This window comes from Nyctereutes procyonoides, unplaced genomic scaffold, assembly GCF_905146905.1.
Source record: "Nyctereutes procyonoides isolate TBG_1078 unplaced genomic scaffold, NYPRO_anot_genome, whole genome shotgun sequence".
Lineage (NCBI taxonomy): Eukaryota > Metazoa > Chordata > Mammalia > Carnivora > Canidae > Nyctereutes > Nyctereutes procyonoides.
In genome coordinates, this window is record NW_026575128.1 from 22223553 (window position 1) to 22244930 (window position 21378).

A 21378-nucleotide genomic window follows, 5' to 3' on the forward strand; every position below is an offset into this window, starting at 1 on the left:
GGAAGAACAAAAATTGTTAAAATGTCTATACTACCCAGAGCAATCTACACATTTAAATGCAATCTTTACCAAAATATCAACAGAATTTTTCACAGAACTAGAACAAACAACCCTGAAATTTGTATGGAATCACAAAAGACCTCAAATAGCCAAAGCAATCTTGAAAAAGAAAAACTAAACTGGAAGTATAACAATTCCAGATCTCAAGTTGTATTACAAAACAGTGGTAATTAAACAGTATGGTACTGACATATAGAAATAAATGCACAGATAAATGAAATAGAAAACCAGGAAATAAACCCACAATTATACAGTGAATTAATCTTTGACAAAAAAGGAAAGAATATATAATGGGAAAAAGTCTCTTCAACAAATGGTGCTGGGACAACTGGACAGCAATAGGCAGAAGAATGAAACTGGACCAGTTTCTTTCATCATACACAAAAATAAACTCAAAGTGGATTGAATACCTAAATGTAAGACCTGAAACCATAAAAATCCTTGAAGGGAGTACAGGCAGTAATCTCTCAGGGCCATAACAACATTTTTCTAGATATGTCTAGGCGAAGGAAATAAAAGCAAAAATAGATTATTGGGATGGCAAAAAATAAAGTTTCTACACAGCAAAGGAAACAATTGAACTAAAGGGCAATCTACTGAATGAGATAAGATATCTGCAAATGACAAATCTGATAAAGGGTTAGTATCCAAAAGAACTGATACAACTCAATATCCCAAAACAAATAATCCAATTAAAAAATGGGTAGAAGACATAAACAGATATTTCTCCAAAGAAGACATACAGTCAACAGACACATAAAGAATTCTCAACATCAGTCATTATCAGAGAAATGCACATCAAACTACAACATAATATCACCTCACGACTCACAGAATGGCTAAAATCAAAAACACAAGAAACAAGTGTTGACAAGGATGTGGATAAAAAGGATCCTCTTGTCCTATTTGTAAAAATACAAATTGGCACAACCATTGTGGAAAACAGTATGGAGGTTCCTCAAAAAATTAAAACTAGAACTACCCTATGACCTACGAATCACACTGCTGAGTATTTAACCAAAAACTATGAAAACACTAATTCAAAGGGATACATGCACCCCTATATTTATTACAGCTTTTTTTTAAACATTTCTTTTTTTTAAATTTTTATTTATTTATGATAGTCACACAGACAGAGAGAGAGAGAGAGAGGCAGAGACATAGGTAGAGAGAGAAGCAGGCTCCATGCACCGGGAGCCCTACGTGGGACTCGATCCCGGGTCTCCAGGATCGCGCCCTGGGCCAAAGGCAGGAGCCAAACCGCTGCGCCACCCAGGGATCCCTATTACAGCTTTTTACAATAGCCAAACTATGGAAGCAGTCCAAGTGTCCATCAATAGATGAATGGATAAAGAAGAGGTGATATACATACATATGTATGTACACACACACACACACACACACATACCTATTCATGTATCATTCAGCTGAATATTATTCAGTCATTAAAAAGAATGAAATCCTGCCATTTACAACAGCATGGATAGAGCCAGAAGGTATAACACTAATCGAAGTCAGTCAAAGAAAGACAAATAGCATATGATCTCACTAATATGTGGAATTTAAGAAAGAAATAAATTAGCAAAGGAAATAAAAGAGACAAACCAAGAAACAAACTCTTAATTAGAAAGAAAAAACTGATGGATACCAAAGGGAGTTGGGTTGGGAGATGGGTGAAATAGAGGATAGGGATTAAAAAGTACACTTATGATGATGATTAAACACACACACACAAAATGTTCAAAAAAGTCAATGTAATCCATCACATCAACAGGCTAAAGAAGAAAAATCAAATGATCATACAATAGATGTAGAAAAAAAAATATGGCAAAATCCAACACCTACTCATGAAGAAAATTCTAAGACGAATTAAACACAAAAGGGAATTTCCTCACCTTGATAAAGAATACCTACAAGGAACCTACATCACATTAAATGGTGAGACACTTGAAGCTACCTTGCTAGGACCAGGAACAAGGGTAGAATGTCTCCTCTCAGAACTCATTTGCAACATCTTAGAGGAAGTCTCAGCTAATGTAACAAAACAAGAAAAGGAAAAAGGTATACAGATTGGGAAGACAAAAATAAAACTATTTGTTCAATGATGACATCATCGTCTATGCAGAAAATCCAAAATAATCAACAAAAAATTCTTGCAACTAACAAACAATTATAAGTTATAGCAAGGTTGCAGGATACAAGTTTAAAACACAAAAGTCAATCAATCACTGTCCTATATACTAGCAATAAACAACTGGAATTTGAAATTCAAAACACAATATATTTACATTAAGCTCCCCCCAAAACAAAATATTTAGGTATAAATATAGTAAGAAAGTACTGCATCTATATGAGGAAAACTACAAAATTCTAGAGAAAGATATCAAAAAAGAACTAAATAAATGGAGATATATTCTCAGCTAATGAATAGGAAGACTGAATATTAGCAAAGCATCAATTCTTCTCAACTTGATCTGTAGTCAATGCAAGCCCAACCAAAATCTCAGCAAGTTATTTTGTATTAACAAATTAATGCAGGGATCCTTGGGTGGCACAGTGGTTTGGCGCCTGTCTTTGGCCCAGGGCGCGATCCTGGAGACCCGGGATCGAATCCCACGTCAGGCTCCCGGTGCATGGAGCCTGCTTCTCCCTCTGACTGTGTCTCTGCCTCTCTCTCTCTCTCTCTCTCTGTGACTGTCATAAAAAATAAAAATAAAAAAAAAATTAATGCTAAAGTTTACACGGATAGGCAAAAAACAAAACAAAAACAAAAAACAAAAAACAAAAAACCCAAACGAGAATAGCTAACACAATATTGAAGAACAAAGCTGGAAGACTATACTATAAAGCCACAGTAATCAAGACAAAGTAGTAGTGCAGAAGGAATACAGGGCAATAGAATCGATAGGGAGCCCAGAAATAAACTCCTATAAATAACCCACAAATATCCCCACAACTGACCTTTGACGAAGAAGCAAACGTAATACAATGGAGCAAAGATAAAAGATAGTCTTTTCAACAAATGCTGCTAGGACAGCTGAACACCCACATGCAAATATGAAAAATTAAAACAAAGACCTTATATCCTTCAGAAAAATCAACTCAAAACAGATCACAGACCTAAATGCAAAATGCAAAACTGTAAAACTCCTAGAAGATAATTAACATAGGAGAAAACCTAGGAAATTCTGGTTTTGACAATTACTTTTTAGATTCAATGGCAAAGGCATAATCCATGAAAGAAATAATAGACAGTTGGACTTCATTAAAATTAAAAATTCCTACTCTGTAAAGGACAATGTTAAGAAAATAGGAACATAAGCCACACTGAAAGAAAATACTTATAAAAGACACACCTGACAAAGAACTATAATACAAAATGTACAAAGAACTCTTAAAACTCAACAATAAACAAACAACTCTATTAAAAAAAAAAAAGGCCAAAGATCTTAACAGATACCTTGTCAAAGAAGATACACAGAAGGCAAATAAGCATATGAAGAGATGGTTCCATATTATGTCATCAGGGAAATGCAAATTAAAACAATGCACACCCATGAGAATGGCTAAAATCCAAAACAGTGACAATCCCCAAATATCGTTGAGCACTAGAACAACAAGAACTCTCATTCACTGCTGGTGGGAATGTAAAATGGTACAGTCACTCTGGAAGACAGTTCGGTAGTTTCTTATAAAACTAAATAATACTTTTAAATATATGATCCATCAATCAATCATGCTTCTTGGTATTTAGCTGAAGAAACTGAAAACTTATGTCTACACAAAAATCTGCACTGGGAAGTTTACAGCAGCTTTATTCCTAACTGCCAAAATTTAAAAGCAATCACAATATCCTTTCCTAGATGAGTGGCCAAATAAACTGTGACATTAGAATATTATTTGGTGCTAAAAAGAAACTTAAAGGCATATTACTAAGTGTAAGAAGCCAATATGAGAAGGCTATATACTGTAGGATTTCAATTATATGACACTGTGGAAAAGACAAAACTATGGAGAAAGTAAAGATCACTCGTTTCCAGGAAGCAGGGGGGAGAGATAATTCGGGGAAGGATAAATAGGTGGGAGGTACAGATGGTTTTCAGAGCAGGAAACATACTCTGCATATCATAATGATGAATATTTATTATTCATTTGTCCAAACCTATAGCATGTACAACACTAAGAGTGAACCATAGTGTAAACTATGCACTTTGGGTGATTATGATGTGATATGGAAGTTTATCGATCTTAACAACTGTGCCTTTCTGTTGGGGAAAACTGATGATGCATGAGGCTATGTGTGAGAGGAGGCAAGGGATATACTGGAGATCTTGGTACCTTCCCCTTAATTTTACTATTAATTTTAAACAGCTCTAAAAAATTTGAATTTAAAATTTGAAACTAAACAATCATGGCACTTACACTCATTAATTTCCTATTCAGAAAGGAGTCTACATGCAGTTGGGAGTGATGATGACAATATTAAAATGCAATTCAAGCTTCTAAGTGTTTTTACTCTCAAGTTCTGTTCTTATCTTGTCAAGGGTTGGTAACCAACAGCTCAAGGACCACACTTTGAATAGTAGCACTACGCATGCTAGAGAATTTTTTTTAAGATTTTATTTATTTATTCATGAGAGAAAGAGATAGAGGCAGAGACACGGGCAGAGGGGGAAGCAGGCTCCATGCAGGGAACCTGACATGGGACTCGATCCCAGGATTGCAGGATCACGTGCCGGGCTGAAGGCAGAAGCTTAACCGCTAAGCTACCCAGGCATCCCGCTAGAGAATATTTAAAATCAGATTTAAGGGACACCTGGGTGGCTCAGCGGTTGAGGTCTGCCTTCAGCCCAGAGCATAACCCCAGGGTCCCAGGATCAAGTCCCACGCTGGGCTCCCTGCATGGAGCCTGCTTCTCCCTCTGCCTGTGTCTCTGCCTCTCTGTCTCTCATTAATAAATAAATAAAATCTTAAAATAAAATAAAATTTTAAAACTTTTCACTTAACACTCCAAAATAAGCATATCATAATAATCTGCGTAAGAGATGATGATGTCCTAGATTGATGTGTTGGCATTGAAGATACAAAGTCAGTAAGACTTGATAAATGATTGAATGTAGATAGATGGGTAGGGGGGAGTGTCATAAACAATGTCCAGATTTCTGGCTTGACCAAAAGTGGACTTTGATTCCAACTACTGAAATCCACCAGGTTTCACAAGTTTACTTTTGAACATGCTGAGTTTCAGATATTTCTGAGATATCTGTAAGTACATATTTAAAGGTTGTTGGTTAGACAGGTATAGAGTTAATGATGACTTGGGATTCACTGGTATATATACAGGTAGTGACAGAAGTCATAGTAGTAAAGAAAATTTCTGGCACAAACACAGAAAACAAAAAGAGAATAAAGCTGAAGACAGAACTGAGTAAACCAACACATAAAATACAAGTACAGGAAAGGAAGAACTACAAATAAGACTGAGAAATAGCAGCAAAGTGATAGAAAGGAAATCAAGAGAGTAAGGTATCACTGAAGCAGTATCATATTATAGAAGGTCATCAGAATCATTTTAAAAAGCTTTTCTCTTAAAAAATTCAATTACCTGCATCAATATTATTCATGTAGAAATTACAATGCTGACAACCATAAACACAAAAATCTAGAAACATGAATATCCCCTAACAGCTCTGTATTTGTTTGATGCACAAGCTTAAGACTGTATTTTAGAAAATTTAACCCATTGACAATTTCTGAAATCCTTCATATTAGGCTTGTCATTACATAAATGAAATTATTATACAAATTCAAAACAAGGAATAATTATTACTAAAAAAATTAGTGCTTTATCCCCATTATATATGAGGTTTATAAGGAATACTATTAAAATTGTGAATAACTGTTATTTGATCTTCTAGCAAATTTAGCTCTATTTTAAAAACAAATGTTTTCAACCTATTTTGGGAGACAAATATGTACAGTGCAAAATACACAGAACAAAAAAAGGTTGTTTCAGAGGCAACTGAGTGTGGCTTAGTTGGCTAAACACCTGCCTTCAGCTCAGGTCATGATCCCAGGGTCCTGGGATCAAGTCCCACGTCAGGCTCCCTGCTCAGTGGAGAGAGTCTGCTTCTCCCTGTAGCCCTCCTCCTGCTCATGCACTCTCTCTCTTTCTCTCTCTCTCTCTCATCCTCTCTCTTTCTCAAGTAAATGAATTTTTTTTTAAATAACACTTGTTTCATCAACTTCAAAAAGTTTGTAATATTCTACTTAGGAATGTTAACACAAGTCTCTAATAGAATTCCAAAAAGAATCCCCTCTGTCCTTAGCTATAAAAATATTAACTATAATGTCCAGAAAAGGGAAAAGAATAAAGTGTCATCAAAGATAAATACTTCCATTTACTGAAAGTTCCCCCCCGCCCCGGGAATTTTTTAACATCTTCTTGTGGAAAGACAAGGAGGTGTTATGATGGGGAATAAAACATTGTTATTCTAAAACTATCATGAGAACAAGATTGGCACAGCATTATAAGATTACAGCTAGAGGAATTTTCCACGAAAATAGGTATTTTAAGGCTTAGCAATTAGAAGAAATACAAGACTCATGAATAAAATCCTACTTTTAGAATGGATATCAAATATTTAGCAGTACTGGATAAACTATGAAATCCCTAAATAATCAGCAAGTACATGACTGGCCTTCATATTTTTAACATATTTTGCTATCTTACTCTGTTACTCCCACTCCTCAAAACAGCCCCTTACTCTGTACATCATCTTCTTCTTCTTCCTTTACACACACACACACACACACACACACACACACACCAACTAAAGATCAAAATAAAAAACTCAGACGATACTCAAGTCGATAGATATTAACTATGGGAAACAAAAAATATAAATAATTTATCTCCAGTAATCCCACCAACCCAGAAATAACTGCCGATACATTTTACAATATAAAGTTTTTAACTTTTTTGGATCACAGCTCCCTTTGAAAGTCTGACAAAAAGATAAATATTTATTTATAAGCAAATATTATATTCTATTACATAGAATTTTAGTAGATTTCAAGTTATGAATACTTGATATATACTATGATACTTCATTCTGCATCATTCTCTTTATAATATATCCTCCCTCTCTCCATTTAACATAAATAGGTAATAATTATCCTATATAATTCATGGTTTTCTAAAGCATCAGTTTAATGTCTGCATTACAACTATTTATACTATATTAATAAGTTTTGGCTTATAACTTACCTCACTGTTAGAAATTTAAGTTTTCCCTGTTAAGGGCTATCTATCATACACACTCACTTCTGGTGTATTACATATAGTGAATTATCCTAAAAAGATCAAATATAACAGTTATCTCATCAAATGTACCTGGTTGCTAAATTTCACTACCCGAGGTATAGACAAAACAAACCCAGAGAACATTCCTCTAGAAGTAAGTCACTGCACTAGGTAAGAAGAGCTAAAATTATACACTTTTCATTATTATCTTAACACGTGTCTCCCAAACAGCCAAGCACAGTACACCTTGCACCTCAGAATTATTCACCACATATTTGACATAAAACATCTATTTTATTTTTTAAGAAAATCTTCAACTAAGCGATATGAAAAAGTTCTGTGTATTAAGAGGGACGCCTGGGTGGCTCAGAGGTTGAGCATCTGCCTTCAGCTCAAGGTGTCCCACATCGGGCTCCCTGCAAGGAGCCTGCTTCTCCCTCTGCTTGTGTGTCTCCCTCTCTCTACGTCTCTCATGAATAAATAAATAAAATCTTTAAAAAAGAGAAATATTAAAAAAAAGGAGAAATATTTCTGTGTATTATGAATAAATAGGAACCACAAAAATTTACACAAAAATATTCACAGCACACTATATATTACATATCCTAATATAATTCATATGAACCAAAACGTGGAAACACCTCAAATGTCCAACAACTGATGAATGGTTAAACAAAATGTGTTATTATCCAGGCAGACTATGTAACACAGATAAACCTTATAGATGTTATGCAAAATGAAAGAAGCCAGACCAAAAGGCCACATATTGTATAATTTCATTCATATGCATTATCCAGCATATGCAAATCTCTAAAAACACAAAGCAGAGTACCAGTTGCTAAGGCTGAAGGGAAAAATGGAGTTTGGCAAACTATTTAATAGGCATGGAGCTTCCCCTTTTTTTGGAAAAAAACTGGGGAGGAGAAGCTTTAGAACTAGATAGTGGTAACAGTTATGCAACACTGGGTAAGTACAATCTACCACAGAATTGTACACTTTCAAAGGATAAACTTTATGATAGCTGAACTACATCTCAAAACTCTTAAAAACAGAGATTAAATATGGAATAGCAAATTCAGATTAGTGCTTAGTTTCCAAGGAAATATAACACTTAAAATGCACTTAAAAATAATATTATACCAAATATTATTACATAATTTCTCTTTCATGATTATAAGGATAACTTAAGATCTTGCTGGATCTGAAGAATATAGGAACAAAAGTTATTTTCCTATACTGTAGCTAGAACACTGCATAGACTCTATGACATCCAAAGCTACATAAGTTGAAGTTATTTTGCAAAAAAAAACTATGTTAAACAAAAATATCCGGTTATTGGTACCTTCCAGTTTATTGGGAGTCAAAATAAGCTAAATCAAACTCTGACCAAACGCTCTGCATTGTACCCATACTAGGCAAATAATATTACCCTGAGGTAAAGCAACCTATGTTGATAAAACCAACTGATCTCTTTGATCTCACACAAGTCATTATATGTCTCAGTTTACTCATTTATAAAATGGGGATAATAAAACATCTCCCTCATGAGACTACTGGGAGAACTGACTGAATTAATGTATATGGAAAGTACTCTTGGGCAGCCCTGGTGGCGCAGCGGTTTAGCGCCGCCTGCAGCCCAGGGAGTGATCCTGGAGACCCTGGATCGAGTCCCACGTCAGGCTCTCTGCATGGAGCCTGTTTCTCCCTCTGCCTGTGTCTCTGCCTCTCTCTCTCTCTCTGTGTCTCTATGAATAAATAAATAAAATCTTTAAAAAAATAAAAATAAATAAAAAAAGGAAAGTACTCTGAACAGCATATGGTACATAATAAATATATAAATCTTAGCTAATAATATTTACAACATGGATAAAAATTCAGATCCACAAGGGAACAATTAGGTCCACAAAATGTACTAGTATCTCAATTACTTTTAAATTACCATTTTTTTGACATTCGTGTTCATTTGTAATACCCATTAAGCACAGCTAGAACATATAGCTATTGTATGTCTTACAGCATTCGGTAAAATACAGAATATATTAATATAAAAATAAGGCATCTTGAGAAGGAATAGATTTCCTTAGAAAACACACATAGTCCAAGAAGACTGGTTTCTCTTCAGCTACTGGAAGATTCATTTGGTCTTTAGTCTGCAATTAAAGAATATGGATGATTGTTTTGGTTTGATCCCTAACCAATAAATCAAAGAAATTTCTGGTGACTCAGTGGTTCTCAAAACACATGTACAATCAAACAAGAACTACTGGTTTTAAAACAATGGTTATAAAGACGGTCCCATTTAGAAAAAAGTTGCGACATCTTGTATCTCTGCATGAAAATTGTTTCTTCACTTCCTAAACTTAAATAGGTTCTATTCAATTTCCTATGAAAGAGCCTAAGAATCAAGTGACAACTAAGGGTTTGAACTCCTCTGTATGGTAGCTCAAAACAACAGATCTGAGATAGAAATAATCTAAGATATAGTATCTTTTAAAAGTGATCCCTCTTTTCTTTCCCACATGAAGTGAAGTGTAAAAAGCAGTTATCTGAAATCAGATGGGAAGTCGTGATTCCACATGTGAATGAATAGCTGTGGCTCCTACTGAGGTCAGCTGGTAGATGTTTGCGGTGTGTGTTTTGTGTCTTCCTACATAGTTCAGTTGAGCTGGGTGCAGTTTTCTGTATTTACCTAGTGTTTCTGATGAACAAAATTATGCATAAGCAAACATAAAATCTGTGTTATGGTCAAACTGTTTCCTAATATATCAACTGGGACAAATTCAAGTTTCCAAAAACATGTATTGTAGCAGAACTGACTGGAAGCGGATATTGGCTCTTAAGGAAAAGAACTGTAGTCATGTTTTATCCAAATAAAGAATGGGGCGGGGGCGCTACCTGGCTGGTGCAGTCAGAATAGCCTGCAACTCTTGATCTCAGGCCCATGTTGGGTGTAGAGATTACTTAAATAAATACCAATTTTAAAAATAAAAAATAAAGAAATTATAGGCCTCCAATGCAGTTATAATGAGCGCCTCTGGTAGGTTTATACTGTACTTCATTGAAAGGGAGAAGAGCAGAGACTGCTCCGCTGATACCAGCCATTCTCTTTAAAACTTAAAAGTTAAAGATACTCATGTTACATTAAGAAGCAAAACAGAATGCAAAATCCAATATGCTCACAATCACACAAATAAGAAGCCTAAAAAATAAAATGGAAGCAAAAAAATAGAAATAAGGTTAATAATGACTGACTTGGATGGTAAGTTTGTGAGTAGGCTTTTCCAATTCAAATCTTCAGTGGTGAGGATTGCTTTTAAAAAGAAGAGAACAATTTTTTAGTAATCGTTTTTAGTAATTGAAAAAAATTATAAGGAAAGAAAAGTCCTGAAAAAGGTACATGCGTTATAGCTATAGAAAGAAGTACAATAGTAACATGAAACACTACGGGTCTGAAATAGGATTTTGCACCTACGTTTTAGCTAAGATAATGCTTATTCTTTCTAACGTTCATATTATGATGTGTTCACATACTTTATAAAAGCAAGACCCTGTGGTGGCTCAGTCGGTTAAGCACTGGACTCTTGACTTCAGCTCCCGTCACACTCTCACTGACCTCCATGAGATCAAGCCTTGCGACCAGCTCAGCGGGGAATCTGCTTCTCGCTCTCTCCCTCTGCTCCTCCCCACCCCTGCAGCATGTGCACAGCCCCGCCCTAATAAAAAATAAATCTTTAAAATAAAAAATAAAAATATTTCTTCTCTTGTAACTTAACTAATTTCTGCTCAGAGGGAATGTGGTATACCAAAGGGTTCACAAAGTAAAGCCTTTTTCCTCACTTTGGAAAGATGATGTCTGCCCCCCAACCTATTTGTTGGGTAACCTATGTCAAGGTGCTTTGCATACTATTAAAGGCTACATAAATATATCCCATGTAAGGTTATTAGAGGGGAAGGGGACTTAGAACACTTAATACTGCATTAAATATATTTGTGAAAACAAAGGGATCAGTTAATTACTATGTGAGAATGATATTTGTCTTAACGTGCTTCCCATATTTTTTATTCAGAACCATTCCTGATGGTTGATTATACGCTTAAATAAAAATGGTAAATTATACACCCTGGTTAATCCTGCCCTTTGCAAGTCACTTAGAACTGTCTTGCCCCCCCCCCTTTTTAAGGTGTATGACAGTTTTATTTAGATATCACATCAAGCAGGGTATCTACAAGCTAATAACCTGTCTTGTCCTTTAAAAAAACTTTAACTATTGGTCTATAAACTTAACCAAGTAAACATATTAAGAAAAATCACGGGATGCCTGGGTGGCTCAGCAGTTGAGCATCTGCCTTTGGCTCAGGATGTGATTGATCCTGGAGACCCGGGATCGAGTCCCCCATCGGGCTCCCTGCATGGAGCCTGCTTCTCCCTCTGCCTGTGTCTCTGCCCCATTCTCAGTGTCTCTCATAAATAAATAAATAAAATCTTTTTTTTTTAAATCATATATTGGAAAAAAAAACCTACAAAAACATACTGATCCATCTTTCCTAAACCTTGAGTCTCAGAGATTTCATGATCCTCTCACCTCCAAATAGTTTCTAAATACATTTTAAAAAGGAAAGTAGTCAATATATAAGAGATGCTCTGCATAAACAAGAGTTGATGAATAAAATACAGCCTAACTATAGTGTTTAAGAGACTCAATACTGAAAAAGTACATCCTTGATATTTGTAAGAAAAAATATATTTAATTATAACAGCACATATACAAACTAATCTTGTCATTATATCCTCTAATGACTTTTTAACGATTTGTCCAGCTATTTGTCATACACCTTTAAAAAAAAGGTGTATACAGTATAACATAAGCTATCTGGTGCACTGAAAACATTTTCTAACAGATGAGGACAAATTTCTATTCTTAAGCCATTCTTCCTTTTTTTAAAATGCCCATTAAGTCAGCAGACACCCTTTGCAAGAACATCTATTCTCTAGTCATTGCTACAACTTGAGAAATTAATGAAAGTAATGAATTATTGATGTATGATTTAACAAATTCCTCTAGATAATTTTAAATACAGATTCTAGGTTTTATGTTGTTTTAGTATTTTTTTCCTTTTTAGACAGTATCCAAACTTCAGAGATTAATGACAGTAATGAATTGTTGATGTATGATTTAACAAATTCCTCTAGATAATTTTAAATAAAGATTCTAGGTTTTATGTTGTTTTAGTATTTTTTTCTTTTTAGACAGTATCCAAACTGCATGCAGAAACGAATTGCTGGAAGTCAGAGTGAATAATGACTAGAAGCTTTAAAAAATTTTGTTTTATAACAGTATTAAACAGGGCTAAATCTTTGAAAATTGAAAAGTAACAAAACATGCTCTAGGTCATGAAAATTAAAAAAGTACCAGCAGAGGAACTGGTCCTAAGTAAAATAATGGTCTGAAAGCTTAAAAATAAAAACATACATGATGGAAAACCAATCTTCTTCACACAGTGATATGTTAATGAACCTTTTGATGACTATTTATAAGAAAATTATTCTCCTGTTGATTCTACTTAAAGAACAGTAATCTGAATAGTGTCAATTATAATTCAAGGTTTACTATTTAACAAGTAAATATTTATACATTTATTAAGTTACTTAAGTTTTATCTTTATCCCTAAACCAAAAACTAGTGATAAAAAATTTTTTGGTTTGAGAATGTGGCCTGAAAATAAGCCAAATCAAAGCTATTTCACTGGCAATAATTTCTGGCAAAAGAAACAAGATTCTTTCCAGTTTAAGCTATTCATGTTAAGTAAAAATTATTAAGCAATGTATAAATGTCAGATGCTTAAAAGATTCACAGGTTTCATTATACCTAAATTAAAATTACTCAGAAATTAAAACTGAAGAAGTAGCAGCAAACATACTAGGTTCACCTGAGACAGTTTCAGACTTTCCTACTCTACTATTTTGGCCTTTTTACCTCTTGCTACCACTAGTAGATATTACAGCCAATAGTAAAACTTAAAAATTGAGTTTTATTTATATGTAATAGTATGGAAATTGGAGCTCCTCTGAATCAATGTTTTGTTTTAGATGGAATATAATAACCAACTTTCAACCAAATACTTCAAATGTTAACATACAAATAGAGAAAATTAAAGGTTTTATATATGTAAACTTAGGTAGATGGTGCAAGCAAGCATGTGTGTTCTGGAATCAGGCTGTCTGAGTTCCAATCTAGACTTACTGTTGGCCAAGCTTGTATCCTCATAAAATTATTTTACCTCTTAAACCCCACTTCTCTCATCTACAAAATGAAAGTAAACATTGTACCTTCTGTACCTTTCTTTTAAGATACCTGTTGAGAATCGAATGAGATATCTCCATGTAAAGCATGTTGGACATGATAAGCGCTTGATAATGTTTACCATTATTCTACAATTATTAGCATACGTATGACCAACGTCTTCTGCAACCTTATGATAACACCCGGGAAAGAGGAAGCTAATAGCCCAAGCATCTCCATTAAACAACTTCACATATTTAATTCTGATTTTCTTCCTATATATGTAAATACACAGTCAAACACATTTTCTGGTAAAAGCATTACTCATTGTGTAGAAGACTTGGTATGGTCTGAATGTTTTACATTCCCCCAAAATTCCTATGTTGAAATCCTCGTGTTCAGTATGATAATATTAGGAGGTGGGGCCTTCCAGAGGTCTTTCAGAGGTGCTTAAGTCACAAAGGTAGAGTCCTCATGGATGGAATCAGTATGCAGATAAGAGAGATGTGAGAAAGCTCCTTGGCTCTTCCACACCAGGGTTAAGGACGGTGTAAGAAAGCTCCTTGGCTCTTCCACACCAGGGTTAAGGACGGTTCTTAGTCCGCAACCTAGAAGATGGCCCTCACCAGAACCTGACCTTGCTGGCTCTCTGATTCAGGACTTTCAGGTTCCACAATTGTCAGAAAAGTAGTTTCTATTTAGTCTATCCTGTCTACCGTGTTTTGTTATGGCATCCCAAGCTAATAAAGGTAGTATTCTTGTATTTTCAAAGTTCAAATATACAAGGGAAAATGATTCTCAGTTTTTATTTTGCTAATTTCACCAGTTCCATACAAATTCACAGTATGCAGTTTTCAGAGACAGCAGGGTACGTCAAAGTCATGAATCAGACAGACGTTACCACGTTCCTGCCTACAATGTAATTCTTCTTAACAGCACAACATTAAGGTTTCTTAATTTTCAACAAGCTGTTTGAAACAGTTCTAGTTAGTTAAGCCACAGACAGACATTACAGTCATGTCTACAATATGTTGTAAGTTAAAACTTAAGGATTCTCACCTTTTATATCTGCCTGAAACTGTTCTAGATGATTCCTGTAAAGCAAAAATAATGACATCAGTTTGGGTGAGTGTGCAAAAACATAATTCCAGATATTAACATAAAACCGTTAAAAATGTCTAATTTTGAAAGAAACTAATTTGGCACAAGTGTTGCTTTAAAAAAAATTCACAATGCTGGCAAAACAAAACAAGACTCTACATCTGATTTTTCAGACAAAACCAAACACTTCTTTAAATTTTTAATTTAGAAGACTTTTAAAAAAAATTGACAAAAGAAGCATCATTCATCAATCAATTGGCTTAATGGAAGCCAATGAGCATTCAAAAACACAATTAAAATCAAATATATATATGTGGGTATTTGTATATATATGTATATATACACACACATGGATTTCCCTTCTGCTTTTTTATGCATTCAACTTAAAAAAGATTCACCACATACGTATAATGATTAATGCCTATTTTCAAAGACAGCTAAAAATTAAAAGAAAGTACTGTTCATGTTGATTGTATGCTAACCAAAAGGAAGTGGCTGAAAGTTAACATTAACCACTGGGGTAGGGAAATTATTATCTTGCGATTAACCAGGTATTTTTCTTTCTCTTTCTTTCTTTCTTTCTTTCTTCTTTCTTTCTTTCTTTCTTTTCTTTCTTTCTTTCTTTTTCTTTCTTTCTCTCTTTTTTAAACTTAGTCTTTTTTTTTTTTTTTTTTTTTTTTTTTTTTTTTTTTAGGATTTCATTTATTTAGTCATGAGAGACACACACAGAGAGAGGCAGAGACACAGGCAGAGAAGCAGGTTCCCTACAGGGAGCCCAATGTGGGACTCGATCCCCAAACCAGGATCATGTCTTGAACCAAAGGTAGATGCTCAACCACCGAGCCACCCAGGCGTCCCAACCAGGTATTTTTCTGTTCAATTTTTTTTTTAAGATTTTACTTATTTATTTGGAACAGAGAGAGAGCAAGTACATGGGAGCAGGAAAAGGAGCAGAGGGAGCTGGAGAGGGAGGGGGAAAGACTCTCAAGCAGATTCAGTGCAGGGTTCAATCCCTCCATCCAGATCATGACCTGAGCCTAAACCAAGAGTCAGTCACTTAACCAACCAAGCCACCAGGGCACCCCTGTTCAATCTTTTTTTTTTTTTCAAAGATTTTATTTATTTATTCATGAGAGACACAGAGAGAGACAGAGGCAGAGACAGGCAAAGGGAGAAGCAGGCTCCCTGCAGGGAGCCCAATGTGGGACTCAATCCTGGGTCCCCAGGATCAGGCTCTGGGCTGAAAGTGGTGCTAAACCACTGGGCCACCGGGGCTGCCCCTGTTCAATCTCTTAATAGCCCCAGCTCCCCAAATAATTTTTGCAGTTTCATCTTAATAAAACCTAGTCAAAAAATGCTAATGCCATAGTTTCCAAAATACTTCTCTCTCAGTTTGATTATAATTGAAATATTTTAAAACATGACACCAAATGGACAGCTTGATTGCCCAGACTGCCTTTTACTGAAATGGAATATGCTGAATTGCTAAATGAGAACAGCCTTTATTGGATTTACCGATTTGTGGGTTGCTGATACACTGAAATGATATGAACAACACTGCAATAAATAATACTTTTGAAGCTTAACACAGAAGCATTTTCCTGAATGTGGTAAAACTTTGATTAATACAGATTTAGAGCAGAATTTTAACAAGTACAAAAATGTGAGATGAAGGCTGTTTTTAGCAATACTGAACTATAGTGGCATTATACTAATTTTATACTTTGACCCACTTAATAGACTTAAGGTCAGTATTAGACAAATTTCTAGTTAAGTATACTAATAAGAAGTTGTGTAATATCAGATTTCCATCTTTCTGGCAGCTTTTTTTTTTTTTTTAAACAACTAGTCACTTAAAAACGTATCGCAGTTAAGTTTCACACAATATTTTCCATACTGCTAGTTTGGTGCAATTTGTAGAATTAGAACTCTGATCAAATCATTCAATGTTCATATCCAAGATATGTAAGGAATTAGAATTTAAGCTTATTTCTATACTACTACTATTTCAATAGTTAAGATTCTGAGCAGACAGAAGACACTCAAGCTTATTCTTTATTGATATATTTAAATAGGGTCTTTTACGCATTTTGTAGCTAAAGGCTATTTCACAGTAATTCTAGTAATCAAATGACATTCCTTAGCAATGGAATGTTCCCCAAACTGGATAGACTATATTAGTATGAGAACTAGTATCAGAAGAAATTGGGAGGAGTGGTAGGTAAGTCTGCTGCTCCTCTGCATTCAAAGTGGTCAATTAAAGATGGAATTTAAAGTGATCTCTAATACTCTTGCCAAAAAGAGGAACTTGGGCATTTCTTGAATGAGAAATATTAGGTAGAAAAAACTAAATCAATCCCTATAGTGCAAGAGTCCCTTATAATTTTAAGAAGGAAAATGCTTGATGTTTTTACACATTAAATACACAAATATAAACTTCACCTCAGATTTGTTAACTAGAAGCCTCTGTATTTCTGTGGCAACAAAGACTTCCAAGCAAAGGATGGCAACTCATTAATTAGTATACCTGTTAAAGTTGACAAGTGCATTCTAAATGGGGCAGGAGGTAGGAGAAATACCAGTATCACTGAAACTACGTATAAAAACTGTAAGTGCTAAGACTGACATTGGTCTTAAAGTTTCAAAGACTATGTAATTAGACCTTACAATAACCCCAAAGCCTATTACACAACTAATTTAAAATTATACTTTGCCTGAAATAATCTTCCCTGCAATGGGATGGTTTGTATTACTAGCGGGAGGGGGAGAGACCTACAGTGAGCTTAGAAAATGTTGGCAAGGCACAAACTGTTTTGTGTAAGTTTAAATAAAACATTCTGCTTCAGTCAAGCTTAGAACACTCAGTAAGGAAATCCCATGCATTTTCTTTACAGGTGCAGTGGCAGATTAGAACTTGTAAAGTATAAACAAATATAAAAGCATATGTGAAATAAGATCAGAGAAATACAAGCCCAGCTAAATATAGCAAAGGAATACTGAGGTTATTCGATTAGACTAATTAGTGATGAAGCCATAATCCTCAATAAAATTGTGGCATAGCATGCTAACTGGCCTTCCAGACTAACTTCAAGTGCCTATACTGGTACACTTAATGTAACAAGATACGCTGTTGAAGATGAATGCAGAACAAAATATCTGTAATGGATCATTGATAAAATAGCTAAGAAAATGAAAAACTAAACAAGAACTTTATTAAAGTAACAAAGATTAAAAAAGGAAAAACCCATTATTCCCCTTCCTTTCCAAATGAGTCAGTACTAAAGCCATTAGGTGAGGCAGAGCTAGATGGGAGGGAAATAAAGAGGCCCAAATCAGTATCAGAGTACTGGAACACTAACTACATGAAGAGCTGCCTGGCACAGAGAAAGGGTCCAAGCTAACTGCAGAGAACATCCACATAGCAGGGGGACTTGGCTTGGCCGGAGAAATCAGGGCCAGAGCAGAAATAAGGGTATCTACAAAGTGGGAAGGGAAGTCAGGTCCTGAGGCAACATCAGGAAGAGAGTACCACGTAGGGACATCAAGAGGCCCAGGTAGGGTGTGATGGTCATTCTTTCAAGAGGGTGGCACAGAAGAGTTTTAGAGCCTCAGAAGGTTTAAAAAAAAAAAAAGCGGCATGGCATGGGGAGTTCATAGCCCTTGCAGAGAGCCTCTCTGCAAAGAGATGAACAGGGGTGACATACCAGAGCCCTAACAGGATCAAGAGAGTGTCCATACTGAGTAGTAGTCTGGCTTGGAGGTGTGAAAACCCAATCAGGTTGATGAGAGGTCTCCATGGAGAAACAATCCAGCCTGAGGTCTCAGAGTCTGAACATGAACAAGGATAGTAGGAAGAGGAGCCTACTGCAGGATGACAGAGGCTAAGCAGTGCATGGAGGGAATCCCAGGGAGTGTGTGTGTGTGTGTGTGTGTGGTGGGGGGATCCAGTATGGAGAGTCACAATTCAAGCAACATAAGGAGGGCATCCTATAGCCAGCCTTGCATGCGATGCCCAAGCCTGAAGACTGTCAGCAGGGTGGTCGTGAGCAAAGACAGTCAACATGGGATGTCAGAACCCACTTGTGGTGAAGAGGGTATAAATATGGGGAGGGGAGGCAATGGGAGATAGGTTACATATAAGGGGACGGAACAAATCAGAAGACATTCAGGAGAATGGGAAACAAGTTTCTCAATGTCATAAAAGGGAGTTACAACTACTACAATAAAACCCTATAGTATTAGATTAGAAGTTATCAGTATAAATTAGTATCCACAGAAATAGATGTAGGTAGGTAGGCAGCCAGCAGCCAGACATGTACATTATTTGATGGGCCCGATATAGTCACAGGAGTCATTAAATGAGTGGAAGACAGAGGTAGAAGGAGGTCAGAGGGAGATATGACTAAGAAGAAAGGTCAGAATGACAAGATGTAGGAAGTACTCAACCCACCAGTGCAGGCTTTGATGGAAGGAGGGCCATAAGCCAAAGAACGTGGGTAGCCACCGGGAGCTGGAAAAGGCAAGGAAATGGATTCGTCCTTAGAGCCTCCAATAACGAACCTGGTCCAGATTTTAGCCTCTGATTTTAGTCCTTGATGCTGGCCAATGAGACCCATGGAGGACTTCCCATTGACAAAACTTTAAGATGATAAATTTGTACTGTTTTTAAGACAGCAAATTTGTAGTAATTTGTTAGAGCAGCAATAGAAAACGAATATGGATGCTAACAGGATATAATCCATCAGAGAAGATAGTAACAGCGAGTCAATACAGATATAAACACAGGAAGATGATAGAGATAGAAAGTCTGGGGATCCCTGGGTGGTGCAGCGGTTTGGCACCTGCCTTTGGCCCAGGGCGCGATCCTGGAGACCCGGGATCGAATCCCACATCGGGCTCCCGGTGCATGGAGCCTGCTTCTCCCTCTGCCTATGTCTCTGCCTCTCTCTCTCTGTGTGTGACTATCATAAATAAAAAAAAAAAAAAGGAAGAAAGAAAGTCTTATGGGAATTAAGATATCTACAGGATTCAAAGCACTTATCCATAAAAAAATATATATTTTTCCTGTTAAAGGATTTCATGTGAATCAGCAGTTCCACAAAATACTTATTAAGAAAGGGAAAGCAGAATCTGGAAACAACTACTTTAATCACATGACCAGAGTGATCAACAGCAGCAATAGAACAAATTACAATTATGTGCCCCAATAGGAATTGCAGTGAGAAGAACATAGCATCAATTCTGTGATATTCCTGACAAAGATCTATAATGTGAATATAATTAGAGTAAATATTAGGTAACCCAAACGGAAGGGAAAAATCATAAACTTCCCTGTAGTCTTTTAAAATGGGAAGATTAAGAAATTTAAAGAGAGACACTGTGGAACTGCTTCAGATTAAAGGAAACTAAAGAAATAACAGCAACTAAATGCAACTCGTGATGCTGAATGAGATCCTTTTGCTAAACTTTAGAACATCACTGGGACAACTAGTGAAACCCAAACAAGGTCTGAGTACTGGATGATAAGAATGTGTCATTTTTAATTTCTTATTTTTAAGGACCATGCTGTGGTTACATAGGAGATTGTAGAAAATACCCAAGCAAGGAGAAAGAGGCTCTTTCCTTTCGGTCTGGTGGCGGTCATCAGCCCAAAGGTAAGCCATGATGGGTGCCCAGCAGTACACCCAGGGGCTACGGAGAAAGAAGCAGTACCCTGTAATGTACTTTCTTCTCCGGGTACACTGCTGGCAGTACCACCAGCTCTCTGCGCTCCACGAGGCCCCTGCCCAACCTGGCCTAAAAAAGCGCACAGACCAGGGTAAAAGGCCAAGCAAGATCATATCATATATAGGATTCATGCGCAACGTGGTGGCCGCAAACACCCAGTCTCTAACGGTGTGACCTATGGCAAGCCTGTCCATCATGATGTTAACCAGCTAAAGTCTGCCTGGAGCCTTCAGTCTGTTGCAGAGGACAGAGCTAGACACCACTGTGGGGTCTGAGAGTCCTGAATTCTTACTGGGTTGGCAAAGATTCCACGTATAAATTCTTTGAGGTTATCTTCACTAACCTATTCCAAAAAGCTATCAAAAGAAATCCTGACACCCAGTGGATCACCAAACCACAGGGAGATACAACGACTAACATCTGCAGACCTCAAGAATGTGGCCTTGGAAAGAGTCACAAGTTCTACCGTAGGTATTGGGGGTTCTTGCTGTGTGGCATGAAGATGCAATGCTTTCCAGCTCCACCATTACTGCTAAGATAAGTAATGCTTGTAAAATTAAGTGTTCCTTAATATATCTGTTAAAATAAGTTGTCTGCAGAATGTTCCATGAATGCACTGTCAAATTATGAAAGTTAAAGTGCAATAATGTTTGAAAACTGTAAGTGGTAGGATATCTCTGTTTCTTGTAAGATAAACGCTTTATCTTCGCTTTATTATAGAGTTTATACATCAATATTTACAATGCTATTTGGAATAACAGGTATAATATAAATTCTGTAAAAGTGGACTGCAGAAGCTAGCCACGTAGATCTGTTGGTGCATGTAATAAAACCTACAGCTTCACTGAGATGATGTAATGCTTTGCTGGTTTACTCTCAAATGGCTGTTTCTAGGGGTTCAGT

General features: G+C 36.1%; 1 protein-coding gene and 1 pseudogene across 1 annotated transcript in view; one reads left to right on the plus strand and one right to left on the minus strand.

The window, feature by feature from the left end:
• Positions 1 to 21378, minus strand: part of PAWR (pro-apoptotic WT1 regulator) — a 103878-nt gene that overhangs the window by 12832 nt on the left and 69668 nt on the right. Inside the window, 1 exon segment of the mRNA XM_055341765.1 lies at positions 14707 to 14741. Within this exon segment, the coding sequence (XP_055197740.1) occupies positions 14707 to 14741 (35 nt within the window).
• On the plus strand, positions 20413 to 20975 carry LOC129520453 (60S ribosomal protein L15-like; annotated as a pseudogene).